The sequence below is a fragment of the Syngnathoides biaculeatus genome, chromosome 7, assembly GCF_019802595.1.
Source record: "Syngnathoides biaculeatus isolate LvHL_M chromosome 7, ASM1980259v1, whole genome shotgun sequence".
NCBI lineage: Eukaryota > Metazoa > Chordata > Actinopteri > Syngnathiformes > Syngnathidae > Syngnathoides > Syngnathoides biaculeatus.
In genome coordinates, this window is record NC_084646.1 from 26252879 (window position 1) to 26273952 (window position 21074).

Sequence of the window (21074 nt, forward strand, 5' to 3'; positions counted from 1 at the left end):
TAATTTGGACGTTCGGGTGGGGGTTTGTGGGCCAGGAACGCAGTGTGTTGCTTGCTGCGCTGCCGTGGGATAAGTGCAAAGCCCAAATAAGAGTGAGTAACTTTAGCACATTACTTTGTTGCTCCAGGGTTGCGTTCAGAGACAACAGTGAGGTGTTATGTCACAGATACTTACAGATCATGAGGAAAAAAAGTGAATGCATCAATATTTCACGCAAACTCAACTTTATTTTGGTTTTTGGTGCTCAAATGTGTCCTCATCATTCCCTCCTTAAAGTGCCACTGTCATGAAATGCATAATTTTTAGTATGTTATTAATGAAAAAATGACAGCCAGGATTGACCCATCCATTTTATCACCAAAAAACATGATTTTTACATATACGGCTTTTTGTAACACCTGCCATGAAAATCCTCATCAAGGGATTTGTTTTTGAGACGAAGCAGAAAATGACGTACAGGGCAGTAGCGCACTCAAGCGGTCTCGTCCGTTTATGCCAGTTTTACCTGCTGGAAGGTAGCTCGTTGTTCTTTCGTGCTAGCCAAAATGCTGACTCGTTGTATTGCTGGATATTGCTCGAACATTCGGGCGGATGGATTCGCTCTTCATACTTTTCCAAAAGACCTGGTTCGTCGTGAAAAATTGATTGCACAGGTGCAAAGGATGAGAGCTCCGTGGGTTCCAAATGACAGGTAGGTGTTTTTACAGTTACTAAAAAAAAAAAAATCCGTAAGTCAGGGGTGCTAAATGTGTCGATGTGCGCATCAGAAGGCCTCCATGCAGCTGCCGCTGAAGGACGGCCTCCGAAGGCCTTGTCGACAAGACATGGTGATCCGTGATCCTAATATCATCTAAATATGGCTTGAAATGATAGGGTAATATTGCCATGGTCACATCACATGATTTTGAGATGTTCTCTTCTTTGAAAAGAGCTTCCGTGTCAAAAGGGGTGTGTTCGTCTCACATAGTAGGTGGCACAGCGTGTTTTCAATGGCCAATGTCCCAGCGTGATGTCATGGACAGAGGATTCAGCCAATATGGTGACCACTTGATGGTTGAATGAGATTTCTGCAAGTTTGGGCTCTCCGCTATATGTATTTTTCATTACAATATCTATTTTAAAATGTTTATTAGCATGACACTTGGGCTTTAAATATTAATCTGGGAACGGTTGCACATTTGGTTACAGCCTTAGCCTCATAGTTCTGAGGTCTGGGGTTTGAATCCCGGCCCCGCCTATGTGGAGTTTCTATGTTCTCCCCATGCCTGTGTGGGTTTTCTTCTGGCACTCTGGTTTCCTCAAACATCCCCAAAACATGCATTAATTGGAGATTCTAAATTGCCCATAGCTGTGTATGGTTGTTTGTCCCTATGTGCCCTGCGATTGGGTGGGAAAGCAGTTCCGGGTGTACCCCACCTCCAACTGGAAGATAGCTGAGATAGGCTCCAGAACTCTCACGCTTCTTGTGAGGATGAGCGGCTCAGAAAATGGATGGTTAGATGGATATAAATCTGGCTGAATGTCCTAGCACACTCTAATTTAGAGATGTCAATTTTTTTTTTTTTGAGGGCCACATTGTCGTTTCAATTTCCCTCAGAGGGCTCTTATGAAAGTGAAACCATATCTCATCATATTTTTTCATATTCGCAACAAATTGAGGGATAACTACTTTTGTCATCAAAAGGAAAATAATTTGCTCAACCATTGATTAAAGGGCTACTGTCATGAAATGGATGATTTTTAGTATGTTATTAATGAAAAAACGGCATGGGCCTGTGCGTTTTTTCATCACAAAACATTATTTTGACGTATACAGCCTTCGTAACTCCATGAAAATCCTCTCGAGGGATTTGTTTTCGAGAAGAAGCAGGAAGTGACGTAAAGGACAGAAGCGTCCCCAAGTGGACTCGTTTTTTTCCATTAGTTTTACCTCTGGGAAGGTAGCTCGTTGTTCCTTCATGTTAGCCAAAATGCCGGTTCGTTGCATTGCTGGACATTGCTTGAACACTCGGGAGGATGGATTTACCCTTCACAAGTTTGCAAGAGACCCGGTTCGTCGTGAAAAATTGATTGCACGGGTGCAAACGACGAGAGCTTTGTGGGTTCCAAATGACAGGTAGATGTGTTTACAGCTACTAAATAAAATAATAGTTTGGGGCAGACCACGTAATCGGTCTCTCATAACCTAACAAAAGATCCGCGTAAGAAATATGTCGATGTGCGCGTCGGACGGCGTCGGGCTGCTGTGTCGCTTCGCCAGCAAAGGCTGCGCTTTGGGCTCGCGAACGGCGGCATCTCTGAAGAACCCAGCCACGAATCCCTCAGTCAGCCGCGTGCGCGCATTTAAGTGCCCCGGCTCAACGGTGTTGTCTATGAACAACCCCTGAAAGCACCACGGCTTGGCTCTGCCTCACTCAGCTGCGTGCGACCACAACGCAGTTAAGCGCCCCGCCTCGACGGTGTTGTTCATCGCGTACTGCGGTGGCTGTGGCCAAAGTAGCACAGCTTGGCTCTGTCATAAGCCACACCGGCTGGCTGTGATGAGCCGCGATGGCTCAGCTCCGCCGCGGAAGTGGATCGGACAAGGATGCGGTTTGGCCGTGATCGCATATCATCTGACTAGGGCTCAAAACAAAAATGTAATATTGCCCCGAGGGCTTGAAACAATAGTGTAATATTGCCCCAGTAACTTCACTTGGTTGTGTGGTGTTCTCCTTTTCGAGAGCTTTCGTGTCAGAAGGGGCGTGTTCATCTCCCATAGTTCGGGTGCACCGGGTGTTTTCATTGGCGAATGTCCGGGTGACGTCACAGATGGAGGATGCAGCCCATATGGCGACCACTTGGATATCGTAGAATGACACTTCTGCAACTTTGCGCATGGATGACGCGCTCTCCGCTCACATTTATTTTTTCATATAGACATCGAAGTGAATAATGTTTTATGGATTTTTCATTACAATATCTACTTTAGAATGTTTATAGGGATGACACTTGGGCTTTAAGTGACCATATGAAGGGGATTGGTCGGAGAAAAATGCTGTATCTCAACATTATTGTTCATTACGTATGACGATTTTGAATTTTTGTTCAGATTTTAGCAAGAATCATGGAAGCTGACGCGCATGATTTCCTTTTCCGGGCCACAAAAATTATGTGGGGGTCACATTTGGCCCCCAGGCCTCGAGTTAGACACCTATGCTCTAACTGAAGATGACCTAAAGCCACGCCACCCAATAGATTGCATAAGCATTTCTGTAATATTAATTTAGAGTGAAGAAAATAAGTATTTGAACACCCTGCTATATTGCAAGTTCTTCCACTTGGAAATCATGGAGGGGTCTGAAATTTTCATTGTAGGTGCATGTCCACTGTGAGAGAGAGAATCTAAAAAGAAAAATCCAGAAATCACAACATATGACTTTTAAACAGTTTATTTGTGTGATACAGCTGCAAATAAGTATTTGAACACCTGAGAAAACCAGTGTTAATATTTGGTACAGTAGCCTTTGTTTGAACGTCAAACGTTTCCTGCAGTTGTTCACCTGGTTCTCCTCACTCCTTCACACAGATGGGAGACATATTTGGATTGCACGCAGGCCAGTTTAGTACCTGCACTCTTTTACTACAGAGCAAAGAAGAGGAATGAAGATTAGCCGAAGTAAAACAGAATATATGTGCACCTATGTGTAAAGGTTGAGGGGGAAGAGTGAGGCTTCAGGGAGAAGAGATAGTGAGGGTGGAGGACTTCAAATATTTAGGGTCAACAATCCAGTACAATGGTGAGTGTGGTAAGGAAGTGAAGAAATGGGTCCAAGCAGGTTGGAACAGCTGGCGGAAGGTGTCTGGTGTGTTATATGACAGAAGAGTCTTTGCTTGGATGAAGGGCAAAGCAAAACAGTGGTGAGGCCGGCCATGATGTACGGATTAGAGACAGTGGCACTGAAGAAACAACAGGAAACAGAACTGGAGGTAGCAGAAATGAAGATGTTGAGGTTCTCGCTGGGAGTGAGCAGGTTGGATAGGATTAGAAATGAGTTCATTAGATGGACAGCTAAAGTTGGATGTTTTGGAGACACGGTTAGAGAGAGCAGACTTCGATGGTTTGGACATGTTCAGAGGCGAGAAAGTGAGTATATTGGTGGAAGGGTGCTGAGGATGAAGCTGCCAGGCAAAAGAGCGAGAGGAAGACCAAAGAGAAGGTTTATGGATGTGGTGAGGGAAGACATGAGGGCAGTTGGGGTTAGAGAGCAAGATGCAGAAGAAGGAAGATGCTAAGATGTAAAAAAATGACACGCTGTGGCGACCCCTAACGGGACAAGCCGAAAGGAAGGAAGGAAAAGAAGAAGACTCTTTTACTACAAAGGCACTCTGTTGTAACACGTGCAGAATATCGTTTATGTTTGTCTTGCTGAAATTTGTGGGTGGTGGGGGGGGCTCCAAGAAAAAGACGTTGCCTTGATGGCAGCATATGTTTCTCCAAAACCTGTTTGTACCCTTCAGCATCAATGGTGCCTTTACAGATGTCTAACTTGCCATTGCAAATATCATAGTCCCATACCTTCACGGATGCTGGCTATTGAAATTTGCATCTACAACAGTCCAGATGGTTCTTTGCCTCTTTTGCCCGGAGGACACGACATTCCAAATTTCCCAAAACAATTTGAAACTTGCACTCATCCGACAACAGGACACTTTTCCACTTTGCATCAGTCCATCTGAGATGATCTTGGGCCCAGAGAAGCCTGTGGCATTTCTGGGTGTTGTTGCGAAATGGTTTTTGCTTTGCATTGTAGAGATTTGAATTGGACTCATGGATGTAGCGCCCAACTGTTTTTACTGACATTGGTTTTCTGAAGTGTTGCTGAACCCATGTGGTGATATCCTTTCCACATTGATGTCATTTTTTGATGCGATGCCGCCTGAGTGATTGAAAGTCATTGGCATTCAATATTGGTTTTTGGCCTTGCCACTTAGATGATAGTGATTTCTCCAGATTCTCCGAAACCTTTGTTGATATTATGGCCCTTAGATGATTAAATCCCTAATTTCCTTGCAATTGTATGTTAAGGAACATTGTCCTTAAACTGTTCGACTCTTTTCTCACATACTTGTTCACAAAGAGGCTCATACCATCTTTGCTTGTGAATGACTGAGCAATTCCGGGAATACCCAATCATGGTACCCACCTGTTCCCAATTAGCCTGTTCACCTGCGGAATGTTCTAAACTGGTCTTTGATGAGCATTCCTTAATTTCTCAATCTCAATTTTCTCAGTATTTTTTGACACCTGTCCCAGTTTTTTTTGGAACATGTTGTAGCCATAAAATTCCAAGTTAATGATTATTTGTTATTCTTTGCTAAAAATGTTTTGAACATGAAATATCTTGTCTGAGTAGTGTATTCAATTAAATATAGGTTGAACCTGATTTATAATACAATGCATTTTGTTTTTATTTGACACAATGTCCCAACTTCATTGGAATTGGGGCCTTATATCCTTCCTTCAGTAGTGAAAGGAACTTCCTTGAAAATCAATGTACTCTTATAATTAGGCTTGTGTTCTTTCAAGTAAACTCTTTTTTCAGTATTTCAAGTCATATTTAGATAAGGAAAAATTAAATGTACATGTGCAGATGTTTCATTACATTTGTTTATATACTGTATTTGAGTTTCACCTTTAATGAATGTAACGGTCTTGAAAAATGACTTTTTTTCCTTACTACTACAACAAATAATATGAAATAGGATCTCAGTTATTTGTCCCTATGTAATAGTCTTATGTTCAAAATAATTAAGTAATCTTTGTACTATACACGAACAGTGTATTGTACAAACTGTTGTTTATATTCTCCTCCTCCATGAAATAAGCAAACGGGTGGCTTTCTTTTGCAATAATCTACTCGTCTGTGGCTACCGGTTGTCATAACCAGAACGGTAGGGCGGACCCAAATGCACGACTCAATAGACAGGAAGGCAGTTAGAGGAAGGTGTTTATTCATTCCAATGTCGAATGCCGGAGAGTCAGTCAGAGCTAGCAGACGTATCAGGAGCGTCAAGCTTACGAGGTTGGTCGGATGACAGGCAAAGGTCGGTACACAGGGGTTCAGGATCAGGAATGCGGAAATGCGGGAACGAGGCATGGATGGCAACGATCTGGCAAGGCCAGACTGTCCACTGGGTCCTATATATACTGGGGTTAATTATCAGTGATGAGGCGCAGGTGTGCACCTTCTAATCAACCCAGGGGACCTGCACAGCCAGGGCTGGACCGGTAGGACCATGACTGTACACCCCGCCCCTTAATAGCCGACTCTAGACATCCCAGGAGCCACAGGATGAGATGTATGGAAGTCCCTGACGAGGCTCGGGTCAACGATAAAACGGGACGGAATTCAAGAACGTTCCTCTGAGCCATACCCCTCCCAATCCACCAGGTATTGAACCCCCTTCCCTCTACGACGAGATGATAAAAGTCGGCGTACCGAGTACACCGGACCTCCATCAAACATATGGGGGGACTTGATTGGGGGGGACTAATGGTGATGGAGGAGTTGGTCGGAGCCGGCTTACATGGAATGTGGGATGAAACCTCATCGATCTGGGGAGTTTCAAAGAAACAGCGACAGGGTTAATGATCTTAGTGATAGAAAAGGGACCCAGGAACCTGGGAGCTAGCTTGCATTACTCCGTCCGCAGCGGAAGGTCCTTTGTGGACAACCATACGCATTGTCCCACCTTAAACACTGGTGCCCTTCTCCTATTGAGGTCCGCCACGGACTTGTAGGAGCTGCCCATGCATATTAGTGTCTTTCGGGCTATTTCCCAGGTCCGTTCGCAGCGTCTCACCACTGCCAATGCGGATGGCACCGCGGAGTCGGTGGCCACAGATGGAAACAGAGAGGGAGGGTAACCATGAACGATGTGGAATGAATGTAACACTTGCAGAATAGCATTTATGTTTGTCTTGCTGAAGGGAGTTGTGGGCATACTCTACCCATCCGAGGTGCAGGCTCCAAGTGCTGTGATCATGCGATGCCAGACAGCGTAGACCAGTCTCCAGTTCCTGGTTTATTCTTTATGTTTGGCCATTGGACTCCGGGTGATGACCTGAAGTGAGGCTTATTTTTGCCCCGTTGAGGGTGCAGAATTCCTTCCAGAATCGAGATACGAATTGCAGTCCTCTGTCCGATACTACATCCACTGGTAGGCCATAATAGCGGATGCTAGTAGTAGCTGTGCCGTTTGCTTATCGGACGGAATCTTGGGAACTCGCACAAAATGGACCATCTTAGAGAACCGATCGATGACTGAGAGAACCACTGTATTTCCCTGGGAGCAGGGTAGACTTGTAACGGAATCCAGGGAAATCTGTGACTAAGGACTATAGGGAATTGGTAGTGGCCGTAGCTCACCCATAGGTCGCAGGCAAGAGATCTTATTGGCCATACAGATCAGGCACGCGTTGACGTACTCCCTCACGACCTTTCCCAGGTTTGGCCACCAAAACCGTTATTACACTGAGCGGGTCTTCACCATGCCAGGGTGGCAGACGGTCTTGTTTGTGTGGGCCCAATCAATGACGTCCCCTCATAGCGCAGGAACCACGAACAGACGGCCGGGAGGACATTCGGATGGGCCCGGAGAGTTCCTCAAAGCCTCCTCTACCCGTGTCTCAATCTCCCAGGTGAACCCAGACACGAAGCAGGCATACGGAAGTATTGGAACACTCACAGGCTCCGTTCGCTCCCCTTCATGGATCCGAGATAGTGCGTCTGGTTTGCCATTCTTTGACCCTGGACAGAAGGACAGAGTGAACCGAAAGCAGGTGAAACAGAGTGCCCACCTGGCCTGGCTAGCATTCAGTCTCTTGGCGGTCCTCAGGTACTCCAAGTTCTTATGGTCTGTGAGAACCAGAAATGACACTTGTGATCCCTCCAGCCAGTGTCTCCATTCCTCCAGCGTCATTTTGACTGGCAGTAATTCGTGATCGCCCATATCATAATCCCGCTCTGCCGGGGTCAGTTTTTTAGACAGGAAGGCGCATGGGTGAATTCTTTCATCGTTTTCACACCTCTGGGAGAGTACTGCTCCCATTCCTGAGTCCGATGTATCTACCTCCACCACATACTGGCTCTTTGCGTCTGGCATGATGAGAATAGGAGCTGTGGTGAAACTCGACCTGAGTCTATTGAAGGCTTCCTGGCAGGTCCCATCCCACTTGAATGAGTTGCCGGAGAGTCAGTCAGAGAGAGCAGAAGTGTCAGGAGCGTCAAGCTTATGTGGTTGGTCAGATGACAGCAAGGTCGGTACACAGGGGTTCAGGATCAGGAATGCTGAAGTGCGGGAACGAGGCAAGGATGGCAACGATGTGGCAAGGCCGGAGCGTCCACTGGTCCTATATATACGGGGGAAATTATCAGCGATGAGGTGCAGGTGTGCGCCTCTTAATCAACGCAGCTGGGGACCTGCACAGCCAGGGCTGGACGGGTAGGACCATGACACCGGTGGGGAAATTCTCCAGACTTATGAATATGGGCAAGGTCGCAACTAGACATCGTCCTTACGTGTTTCTGCACAGACCTTTCACACTGAACATGTACAGTTTAAAAAGGCATCATGCATGACAGCGATTCACTCTCTCAAGTTATGTGTGATTTTCGCTCCTGGAATATTATGGTTCATTACTGAATTGTATTAATGCAAGCATATTCAAATTATTAGATCCACTGTACAGGGCTGAAGCCAAACTAAAAAAAAAAGCTACATTTTAAATCTATCCATCCATTTTCTTACCCGCTTATCCTCACAAGGGTCACGGGAGTGCTGGCGCCTATCCCAGTTGTCTTCGGGCAGGAAGCAGGGTGCACCCTGAACTGGTTGCCAGCTCATCGGAGGGTACATGGAGACAGACAACAGTTGCACTCAGAATCACACCTTGGGGCAATTTAGAGTCTCCAACTAATGTTGCATGTTTTTGGGATGTGGGAGGAAACCGGAGTGCATGCAAACTCCACACAGGCGGGGCTGGGATAAAGCCCTCGACCTCAGGACTGTAAGGCCAACGCTTTCCAGCTGCCCCACCGTGCCACCTTACATTTTAAATACTGTAAATATCGTCCATTTACAGAGACAGATCAATTAAGCCAGTCAATGCAGAAATGATACTTGTGCTTGAATATTTTGGATACTGCATGCACATGTAAGTGATAAATCACTGTGTTTGTTAGCTTTAATTCCAAAAATACTCCTCTTACTTATCCTGGCTCATTTTCTATGGTTTGTTCTTTTAAAAGAACATCACGTCATTGCTCATTTGGTTTATCGTGTCAGCCTGAAGACCTTCTGAATGAGCTACTGTAACCCCTATAGAACCATACCGCAGTGGAGGAAAACATTGCAGGGCCTTCTTGCTTCAATGTGACACCTGGCACTGCTTAAAGGATTTCTAGGCTGGTCTGGTAAGACATCTGAATAAAGGATAAGAAATTCCCCTCCTCTCCCATCTCCTCCGACCGTATGGTGGCCCAGATGGTCCAGCCTGGTGGGAATAATAATAGCAGACTCTTGCAATGTTAACAATGACAGTACATGAATGTAAAATTGTTGACTCATTCGCATTAGTCTGCTGTTAGTCAGGCTAGTGATGGTCAAAGACAAAGGGGTCAAAGGGCCTTGTTAACGTCAATGGATATGACTGTGAATTAGATCAGTTTGTGCACACAGTTTCTATATAAAATTGAACTACATTGTAAACACATAGAATTCCCATATACAGCGCTTAATAAGCAGATAAGTGTGATGATTTTTTTGATTCTTCAATGTGCTGATTTTTAATTGTCTTTATCATCCTAGCTGTTGCAGTGTTTTAATTTTGATTTGTACAGCCTGTTTTGTATTCAGACTGTAATTCATCTTTCATACATCCTCACAATGGCTTTTTCTATCTTTGTATGTCAACTCTCCATATTGCATTCATATTAAAAAGTTCTAGGATAGTGTTCCTGTAAAGCTATAAATCAATATTTTAGGAGTGTCATATTCTGTGGGCCTGGATTAAATTTATCAATTCCTCCACAAGCTTACAAAAGGTTTTACACAAAGTTAAAAGTTACCTTATCAAAAACACAGACAATTAATATCATCATCCATATGCCCTAAATCCTCATTGCATAGTAAAAATAGGGCAGTTGTCCAGTCATATTCTTTATTTCTTTCCATTTCTTCTCATTTCTCACCATCTCTTCCATTCAGTCTCTGTCTGCTGGAGGAACTAGACTGCAGTTGTAATGAGTTGGAGTCATTGCCTCCAACCATAGGCTACCTGCACAGTCTTAGGACCTTTGCTGCTGATGAGAACTTCCTCATAGAACTCCCGCGAGAGGTAACAATCTAAATGCATAATTTATACTTTTCTTCCTGACTTTTCAGGCAATTCATGCAATTTGTTGCATGACATGAACCCCACTGTGTATGTGCGTGTGTGTTCAGATCGGTAACTGTAAGAATGTGACGGTGATGTCACTGCGCTCCAACAAACTTGAGTTCCTCCCCGATGAGATAGGACAGATGACCAAACTACGAGTCCTAAACCTTAGTGATAATAGGTACACGCACGCACGCGCACACACACACGCACACACACACACACACACACGCAAATACTGTGAAGGAAATTCTTCATCTATGATTTTGTAGTTGCTCCTTCTGCCTTCAGTTGCCTTGGCAACTGGTGAGTGTGTTGCTATGGCTACTTGCTCTGCAGGCTGTACAGTACGTGGGCAGAGGAACATCTCTTTCTCATTCCGCTCCCTTGTCTCTCATTGTCAGGTTAAAGAATTTACCGTTCACCTTTACTAAGCTGAAGGACCTGGCGGCACTCTGGCTTTCTGACAATCAGGTAGCGCTCACTTCTCTCCCACAAAAACAATCTTCTCCCTACCTCTAGATCAGGGGTTGGGAACTTTTTCGACTGAGAGAGCCATAAAGGCCAAATATTTCAAAATGTAATTTCAAAAGAATCATACAGTATTTTAAAAACTAAGTACATTTATGTAAGACCAACACTTTCAGAGTACAATAAGTCTTTGAATTATTTTAAATAACATTATGATGTTGCTAAACAATGATGACAAAAGTACTTGTAATTAATGCGACTTCTGGTGTTTCACACCTCGTTAGATTAAGCTTCATGCAGGCGTTGAGACTTCCGTCCGTTAATCGTGACCGTGATTCAGTTTGATTTGCCATCATGATGATACGATGGTGAACTGTTCTTGTTCTTCTTCTTTTATTCAATTGATTGGCTTGTTTTTATGCGAAGTTGCCAAAATGTTTAATGGCAACATCGAGGATGAATGCTTTGGCATACTCCCCATCTGTGAATGAAGACACAGCAGAACCCTCCCTCTCCACAAAGACTGTCCATTCTTATTGAAAACATGGGTGCTACTCATTTTTTTCTTTGAGCGACATTTTGTCAAAAGCGTTTCCATAACTAGTTATTCCGACACGATCGGCATTCGCCCCAAAGCCTGTGGACTACGGCAACCCCACTTGGACAAACCGTCTCTGCATCATTTGCGTTGCCCGCACAACAGAAAGCACATGTACAGAATGTCATTATGAGGGCTCCGCGAGCCATATGAAACCAACAAAAAAGCCAGGTATGGTTCCCGAGCCATAGGTTACCGACCCCTGCTCTAGATGAATACAGTACCAATAATAAGGGAGAACTGTTGGGGCTATTTAATTCCTTTATCACATTATTAATCACACTTCATTCGAGTACTTTTTGTACAATCAGACAGTATTACAATCATGATTAAAATATGCCATCATTATTACAATCAGATGATAAGTGTATCTATACAAACAACAATTTAGCAGATATGCAACTGAACTGTCATGAAAAATTGACATGTTGTTGAACTAAGCAATATTGAGGAAAATTAAGGAAATAATATTAACAATACAATACCATAACTTTTTCCTCACCACTTTTCAGTGGAGAAGTTGCATCAACGCTTTGCCATCAATCACCAGAGTATGATTTTGACACCACTTCGCAATACTACATATAATACAGTCCTTAAAGTACTATACACTATATGGAAAAATATATTTGGATAACTGGCCTACATTTTTTGCCAAAGTTATGGCAGTGATTCCAATTCCGTGTTATTTCAGCACGTTTGAATCTTATGCTGAGCAATAGTAAGTATGTTCTAAGTTTTAAATATTTTTATCGGAAAATGAAATTTTACTTCAAATTTGTTTTAGCATTTACAGCGATGATCCTTTTCTGAGTTTCTGTTCACTGTTTGAGTGTGTTTTATATCTGTAATTATTGTAATTGTCAAGAATAATGTGTGTTGTTCAAGAATATGTATCCATATATTAATTTATACATTTTTAGTCTGCATATTTAATTATATTTAAAAAAGAAGCATTATGCAAGTAATGTATAAATGCTGGCATAATACGCGCAAGTGAGTGCCATTGTGCACTAAAAGTGGTTTACATGTGTTTTTTTTCTTCTTAATTTACACAAGTTGCTTGAATGCTGATATGGGTATGTCTGTCATTGCAGTCCAAGGCTCTGATCCCATTACAGACAGAAGCCCACCCTGACACCAAACAGAAGGTTTTGACCAACTACATGTTTCCTCAACAACCTCGCCATGATGAGGGTACAAGCTGTGTGTGTGCGTGTGAGTGAGTGAGTGAGTGAGTGAGTGAGTGAGTGAGTGTGAGTGAGTGAGTGAGTGAGTGAGTGAGTGAGTGAGTGAGTGAGTGAGTGAGTGAGTGAGTGAGTGAGTGAGTGAGTGAGTGAGTGAGTGAGTGAGTGAGTGAAAATATGATGGCAGGAACATTAATTGGAGACTCTAAATTGCCCTTAAGTGTGATTGTGATTGTGAATGGTTTTGTTTCCATGTGCCCTGCGATTGGTTGGCAACCAGATCAGGGTGTACCCCAACTCTTGCCCAAAGATAGGTAGGATAGGCTCCAGCACTCCCATAACTCTTGTGAAGATAAGCAGGTCAGATAATGGATGGATGGATGGATGGATGGATGGATGGATGGATGGATGGATGGATGGATGGATGGATGGATGGATGGATGGATGGATGGAATGTGGAGTATGACCCAATCATGGGAACTTTCACAGTTTCATCCAAAGAGTTATCCCCACCATAATTAATACAAATGAGATACAGTATATCTCTGGAGTTACTTTTAATAAGAAGCGGTTTTAACATTTGATAATAATGAAATGAATTTTAAAAAATTGTTATCCCACTTACCACGAATAATGGCTTGAGAATCTCATTTTAAACAAAGTACAGTATATCTCTGGCTGTTTCTAATAGAATTGTCTCGAAAGTTTTTTGACACTCTTAAAATGTCATTGTTGGTGCTCTGTGCACAGATTACCAGTCGGACAGTGACAGTTTTAATCCTACCCTGTGGGAGGAGCAGAGACAGCAAAGGATGACTGTTGCCTTTGACTTTGAGGACAAGAAAGAAGAGGAAGACAACTCCGGGAAGGTCAAGGTTCGCCTTACTTCCGTCTGTCTCGTCTTGTCTGTATATCATTACAATTTGTTTGGTGACAGATTGTGTATAGGATGACAGATTTTCCCTCGATTCACCACTTCAATTAATTTTAAATGGGACTACCCACGCCCAAAAAATGTCATGTAAATTTGACACACCACAGAAGAGTGATGTTAACAACCGTGCCAAATTTTAATGAATACAAAAATGGGTACGTGTATAAAATCTGGTTTCAAAACATGAGTAATAAGGGCCACCTCTCAGCTCTCTGAGCCTGTAGCGTGCTGAATATAATGTAGCAAAAGCAATTATTAAACATACTGAGCAATGATACCTTATACATTGTAAAATCATTTTAGGAGGCACAACTTCAACATCGAATGCTTATTGTGGACTATAACCACAAAAATAAGAAAATAGCATGGAAAGTTATTTTTGTGGTTGGTGACATGTCATAGCTGACAGAGGTGGGTAGTAACGCGTTACATTTATCCATCCATCAATGTTCTGAACTGCTTATCCTCATGATGTTCGCGGGAGTGCTGGAGCTTATCCCAGGTGTCATGGGCAGGAGGTGGGGTACACCCTGAACTGGTTGCCAGCCAATTGCAGGGCACATGCAGACAGACAACAGTCGCACTCACACTCACATCTAGGGGCAATTTAGAGTCCCCAATTAATGTTGCATGCTTTTTGGGATGTGGGAGGAAACTGGAGTGCCTGGAGTAAACCCACGCAGGCATGGGGAGAACATGTAAACTCCACACAGGGGAGGGCCTGGATTGAACCTGGGACCTCAGAACTGTGAGGCCAATGCTCTACAGCTCTTCCACTGTGCTGTCAGTATATAAATATATCTATTTATTTATTCAGATTTTTTTTGGGGGTGGGTGGGTAAACAATACATTTTAAAATGTATGGATTTCAATAAGGAATATATTCCAGCTTTAAAAATATTTTAAGTTCAAGATCTTTTATCACTGGTTTATTAATCAGTACAGAAATAATATATAATATAAATATTAATAAAGGACAGCTATGTCAAAAACCTTACATGGATATGTGGTCAAATAATTATGTAAAGCACTACATGAAAGTAATTTGTGTGTATATATGACTTTAGATATACAGTGAAGAAAATAAGTATTTGAACACCCTGCTATATTATACGTTCTCCCACTTAGAAATCATGGAGGGGTCTGAAATTTTCATCGTAGGTGCATGTCCACTGTAAGAGAGAGAATCTAAAAAGAAAAATCCAGAAATCACAACGTATGACTTTTTAAAAAAATGTATTTGTGTTTGCACACACTGCAGGAGGGATTTTGGCCCACTCCTTCACGCAGATCTTCTCCAGATCAGATAGGTTTCTGGGCTGTCGCTGAGAAACACAGAGTTTCAGCTTTTCTATTGGGTTTATGTCTGGAGACTGACTAGGCCACGCCAAAAGCTTGATATGCTTCTTACGGAGCCACTCCTTGGTTTTCCTGGGTGTGTGTGTCGAGCATTGTCATTTTGAAAGACCCAACTATGACCCATCTTCAATGTTCTGACTGAGGGAAAGAGGTTGTTCCCCAAAATCTCACAATACATGGCCGTGGTCATCCTCTTCTTAATACAGTGCAGTCGTCCTGTTCCATGTGCAGAAAAACACCCCCAAAGCATGATGCAACCACCCCCATGCTTCACAGTAGGGATGGTGTTCTTGGGATGGAACTCATCATTTGTCTTCCTCCAAACACTGTTAGTGGAATTATGATCCAAAAGTTCCATTTTGGTCTCATCTGACCACAAAACCTTCTCTCATGACTCCTCTGTATCATCCAGATGGCCATTGGCAAACTTAACACAGGCCTCGACATGTGCTGGTTTAAGCAGGGGAACCTTCCGTGCCATGCATGATTTCAAACCATGATGTCTTAGTGCATTACCAACAGTAACCTTGGAAACAGTGGTCCCAGCTCTTTTCAGGTCATTGACCAAGTCCTGTCGTGTAGTCCTGGGCTGATTCCTCACCTTTCTAAGGATCATTGAGACCCCACGAGGTGATGTCTTGCATGGGGCTCCACTCCAATTGAGAATGACCCTCACGTTTAGTTTCTTCCATTTTCTAATGATTGCTCCAACAGTGGACCTTTTTTCACCAAGATGCTTGGCAATTTCTCCGTAGCCCTTTCCAGCCATGTGGAGTTGTACAATTTTGTCTTTTGTGTCTTTGGACAGCTCTTTGTTCTTGGCCATGTTGCAAGTTTGAGTCTGACTGATTGTATGGGGTGGATAGGTGTCTTTATGCAGCTAACAACCTCATACAGGTGCATCTGGTTCAGGATAATACATGGAGTGGAGGTGGACTTTTAAAGGCGGACGAACAGGTGTTTGAGGGTCAGAATTCTAGCTGATGGACAGGTGTTCAAATACTTTTTGCAGCTGTATCACACAAATAAATCATTAAAAAATCATAGATTGTGATTCCTGGATTTTTCTCTTTAGATTATCTCTCTCACAATGGACATGCACCTACAATGAACATTTCAGAGCCCTCCATGATTTCTAAGTGGAAGAACTTGCAATATAGCAGGGTGTTCAAAAACTCATTTTCTTCACTGTATGTACAGTGTACATGACTCTACATATAATAAACAGCACATCTATAAGTTAGTATTCCACACTATCAATTTCTAACAGTGTAAAGTTGAAGACCTTTAGATATTCATTTGGTATTGTCTTTTGAACCATTTTTGGTATCGACCCCACAATAGTGTCAACCTAGTACTCTACTCATGTCGTGTTTAAGACACTTCTTTCATATATATTATATATATATATATTATTATATTACATAACTTTTATTTACATTATGTATTAATTACAGTAGCTTTCAGTACTACTCTGCAAACATTATGGTGGCAGTATAATAATTTTGTTTTCCTTTGTTCAGTGTATTTTCTCATTTTAGTTTCACTGTACTTTATAATACATGCATAAATTGAGATAAAATGATGTAAACAACAAAACTAGTACATTAGCAAACTAGTAAAAAGTAAAAGAAGCTCAAGGTTGATTGAACTTTTTGCAAATAAAAGATTGTCCTGATCTTTTTCTACAGGTGGAGATAAACCTAAAACGTTATCCAACACCCTACCCCGAGGACTTGAAGAACATGGTCAAGTCAGTACAAAGCCTTGTGGGTAAAAATGTTCACACGGGCCACGGGCACCAGCACCATCTTAGCACAAGCACTGCCACCTCAGCGGGAACCAACATGGAACTTACACACCATAGCAAAGAACCCTATGAACCACCGTGGCCCCTGCCTCCCAAAGAGGTAGAAAACACAAACTCCTACGCACACTGCATCGTGAAAACATGCATTGATGACTTGTTTGCTTTCATCTGTGCTTACTAGGTAACAGACAGAGAGATGCAGGACTTCTCTCAGACTCAGCTAATGGATCAGGGATTGATGCATAACTCTGGTATTGACATCCCAAAGAGGAAGGACAAAGAAGACCTAACAGAAAGTTCGGAGGTTTGAATCGCCAATATTTGCGTAAACGTTCTGCTTCAGTTAAGTTAAATGGTGTATTTTTAGTTCACAAACCAAAAACCAAAAGCCCAAATAACCATACTGCACACTTAAGGACTTCTTTTCTCTTGGTATTTGGGACAGAGCATGATCCAGGGATTACAGTCGTCTGGTGCAAACTTGCCCATATTTGGAAATACGTAGTTGCTTAGCCCCCTACCAGGAAATAATATGAACGCTTATCCTGCTGTTTGGAGTCTGTGAAGTCATTCCACCAACCTCTATCCTATTGCATTACATGACATGTCATAGCAACACTGCTCACGAGTTAAACATTTTTCAACACAAGGCACGATAGCACAATGGTAAACACTGACCTTGCATGTCAGTACACATTGAATGGGTTGGTCAAGTGCACACTGTGACCTGCTTCATGCCCAAGCGCATTCCACAATGTCACTTCTATATCTGTAACTCCCGATTATACCCTATTGAAGAACTTTTAGGTACTCAATTATACATTTTGTGATGATTCAACTCAAACTTGATTCCGGACATAAAGATGCAACCTATCAGTCTAAGCCTAGGCTTCACCACAGTGTTATAAAGTCAACACTTGATTGTTTCTGTTGCCCATTTTTCACTGTACACTACTATATACCATCATCACCTTCACCATACAGGTATGTAATGTCAAAGATTTTTTGTGTGATAGACTGTTGGACATCCAATTTTAAGATCCAGATGTAGAAGACATGATCATGAATGAAATGATCCAAATCATTCACATTTTTTCCTCTTCAAAACCTCAAAGACTGTCCAAAGATGTTCTGCCCTTATGCAACTACAGCCTGACTATCGATTGACTTCCAACAGGACTCAATGGGCGGCTCACCCAATGACATCCGCATCTCCGACATGAGGCCCACCCTAGTGGAGCCACCAATCTACAAACCAAAGGTGGTGCTGCTTGGGAAGGATAAGAAAGGTGCCTTATTACACTGAAACACAAAGCAACACAGGCTTAAACACATTTAATCTGGTCTATTAGGAAGCACTTGGGGCACATTGTAATAGTGCCCATTAATTAGTAATAGTGCCATACAGATTAATTTCAGAGCTGTACACTGAGAGTAAGGGAATACTATAATGCTGCTGTAAATGTATGAACTCAATTCAGATATGTCCAGCTTTTACTTTGGCGTCTGTTTGCAGCACTCTTATGCATAGGCCCACTGGTGTTGCAAGCATTTACACAAACATATACACACTGGCAGTTTTTGATAAGGCAGTCGCCCGTAATATAGAGATGGAATGGATAATTTAGACATTTTTTTCAGGTCACACTGTATCCAACCTATTGCAAATTCTCATTTAACCTATTTTGCGCAATACTGTACAATCTCAACCCAACACGTCGTGTCACACCCATAACTCAGTCAAGCTGGTTTACAGTGCCTGGATCGGTCCAACGTTAGGAATGCATTGTTTTCACTGAAATAACCCAAATTGGGCTATTTTCAACCAAACAGTTTTAATGGGTCAAAAAAGACTATTTTGATAAAGTAATGACTTCTAGGTACATAGATCTATATACAAATGTTTACAAACGGTAAAAAGTCATCAGAAAAATATATACTGAGGCAAAGTACAGAAACCTGAAAAAAAACAAAGTAGTTACAAAGTATCTGTACTTTGTTGCATCCTACCACTGTTTGCAAGTGGGGTTTTAGAAGGTGATTTCATGTGATGTGTGTCTCTGTAGAGTCTACAGACGAGGAGGTGGACAAGCTCCAATGTCTCAACCACAGTGGGTCCTCGGCCACCTACTCTGATTACTCTCCCTCGGTTGGGTCCTCTGGCTCCTCCAACCCACCCGCAAACATTCACTCGCACCCTCGTTCTCACGCACACCAACACAACCCTCCCCTGCCAGCACACAACAAGGACCAGCCTCCTCAAACACATTGGACCAACAGGTAGCCACAAAAGGACAATAACGGCCATCTCTGTCTTTCTCCCTGTCGCGTAGACATTGCTATCCATCCTACGCTCTTTTCTTCCAATTCCATCTTCTCAACTTCAATCTCCTAAATCTGTTACCCTCATATATCTTCCATCTTGTCACTCTGCTTTATCCATCCTCTCTAACATTTCTCCAATCCTGCCTCCCTCTCTGTATTTTTCATTCCTCTGTTTGCTCTGTCAAGGTCAAAGAAGCTCATTAGAATGCGGAAGAGTGGTCACGATTCGCTCTGTTTTGCTCTTATCTCTTTTCTCCCCTGTTTTCAAGCTGACAAATAAAAACATCAGTATACTGTAATTGTGTGGAGGTTAATACCACAAGATATAAATATTGTAGTGGCTCCACAATTAGCTGAGGAAGATTCAACAGTCGCATCTAAATACACTGTTTTGTGCCTAAAGACAGTAATTTGTTTTAATTCCTTATAAGGTAAATAGTTGGTTGGTAAGTTATTAGTGTTGATATCCGACAATATGCTTTTTTTAACCATCAACAATGCCTGAAAAGTGAGTAAACAGGCCACAAGTTTTGAGGTAGGACTTTAATGCTCAAAGTCAAACCATTGTTTCAGTTTACTCAAAATTTGTCTCAATTTTAGAGTCCTTTTACTATCATTTCACATTGACTTTTTATTTGGTTTACTTTTTATTGATTTACTTATCTAATCACTACACAGAATAGTTCACTTATTTTAGGGAAAAAAAATCTTTCTGTGGAAAAAAAAAAAAAATTCTGCGACTTGTATGACTTGTATGTATGCATTAGACTTGTATGAATTGACTTTTTAAGTAATCCAGTTGGTTGGTGTCCAAAAATATATGCCCGTTTAACGATACATTTTGGGTCGTCATTAGATGTGCTAATATGTGTTAATCTTATCTCCAAAAAATAATCTACTATGAAATTGTGGGAACAAATGTTTTCTGTGCAGTGTGACGATTGCACTATCACCACGTTTGTAGAGAGTGTTGCAGTTGGACACCCGCAGGTGCTATCACACTAACCTTCCTGGAAAACACATTTTCAAAATATTTTGGGACAAATCCTTTCATCTGAATACTTGTTAAATTCTCTGAAGAGAACCTATCATGATCCTGCCTTCCAGTCCATGCTGCTTATTCCTCACTGCTTACCTGTCACCTGAATAGTGCATTTGGGTCCTCCCTCGAGTCTTGTTCTTGACAGAACGATCTGGCCATAACATGGACCCAGCCAACTCTGAAGCCATCCGCCGCTCGTTGCAAGTCCAGGTCACACGCCTGGTTGAGCAGGAGGCTGCCCTCCAGGTAACGAATTAGAGGCTCCATCTGTGCCCGGCTGGAGCCGTGGCTAGCCTCCCAAGCTAGCGCTGCTGCAACGCCGACGGCGGCCATTCCCGCTGTTGCTCCAGTTCAGCTCGTTCTGTCTGTTCCGGCAGCGGAGATCCAGCTTACCAGCATAACACCTCTGTCCCGACCATAACGCTTCTCGGGCGTCAAGCCCTTTCTCGCCCAGTGCGACCTCCATTTCGAATTACAGTTGTCCGCCTTCCTTACGGACCGCTCCCGGATCGCCTTCGTCATATCTCACATGACGGGAATGGCGCAGGCATGGGCCACGGTGGAATGGAGCCGCAACTCAGAGACATGTCGTTCCTGGACGCCCTTCATCTGTGGCCTGACACAGGTGTTCCAGTATGCAGCCGGAACACAAAGCGGCGGCTTCGCTCATGACGCTACTACAGGGTCGTCGTCGCGTTTCCGAATACGCCATCGAGTTCCGGAGCTGAGAGCCGATGGAACGAGGACGCCCTCCACGACGCCTTCTTCGAGGGTCTCTCCCCGCAGATCCGCGGTCTCCTCATCGCTGTGGATCTCCTTTCCTCGTTGGACGCCCTCATCGCGTTGGCACTCAAGGTCGACCAAAGACTTGTCATCCAGGGACAAATGGACACGCTGGCCGAAGGAGAGATGGGGGCGTCCGTTC

General features: G+C 43.0%; 1 protein-coding gene across 1 annotated transcript in view; it reads left to right on the forward strand.

Moving 5' to 3' along the window:
• lrrc7 (leucine rich repeat containing 7) overlaps positions 1-21074 on the forward strand; it is a 105688-nt gene that overhangs the window by 59854 nt on the left and 24760 nt on the right. The window contains 10 exon segments of the mRNA XM_061825234.1: positions 75-92; positions 10252-10381; positions 10489-10604; positions 10828-10897; positions 12590-12689; positions 13430-13554; positions 16664-16882; positions 16964-17086; positions 17960-18071; positions 18849-19062. Coding sequence (XP_061681218.1) covers positions 75-92; positions 10252-10381; positions 10489-10604; positions 10828-10897; positions 12590-12689; positions 13430-13554; positions 16664-16882; positions 16964-17086; positions 17960-18071; positions 18849-19062 — 1227 coding nt within the window.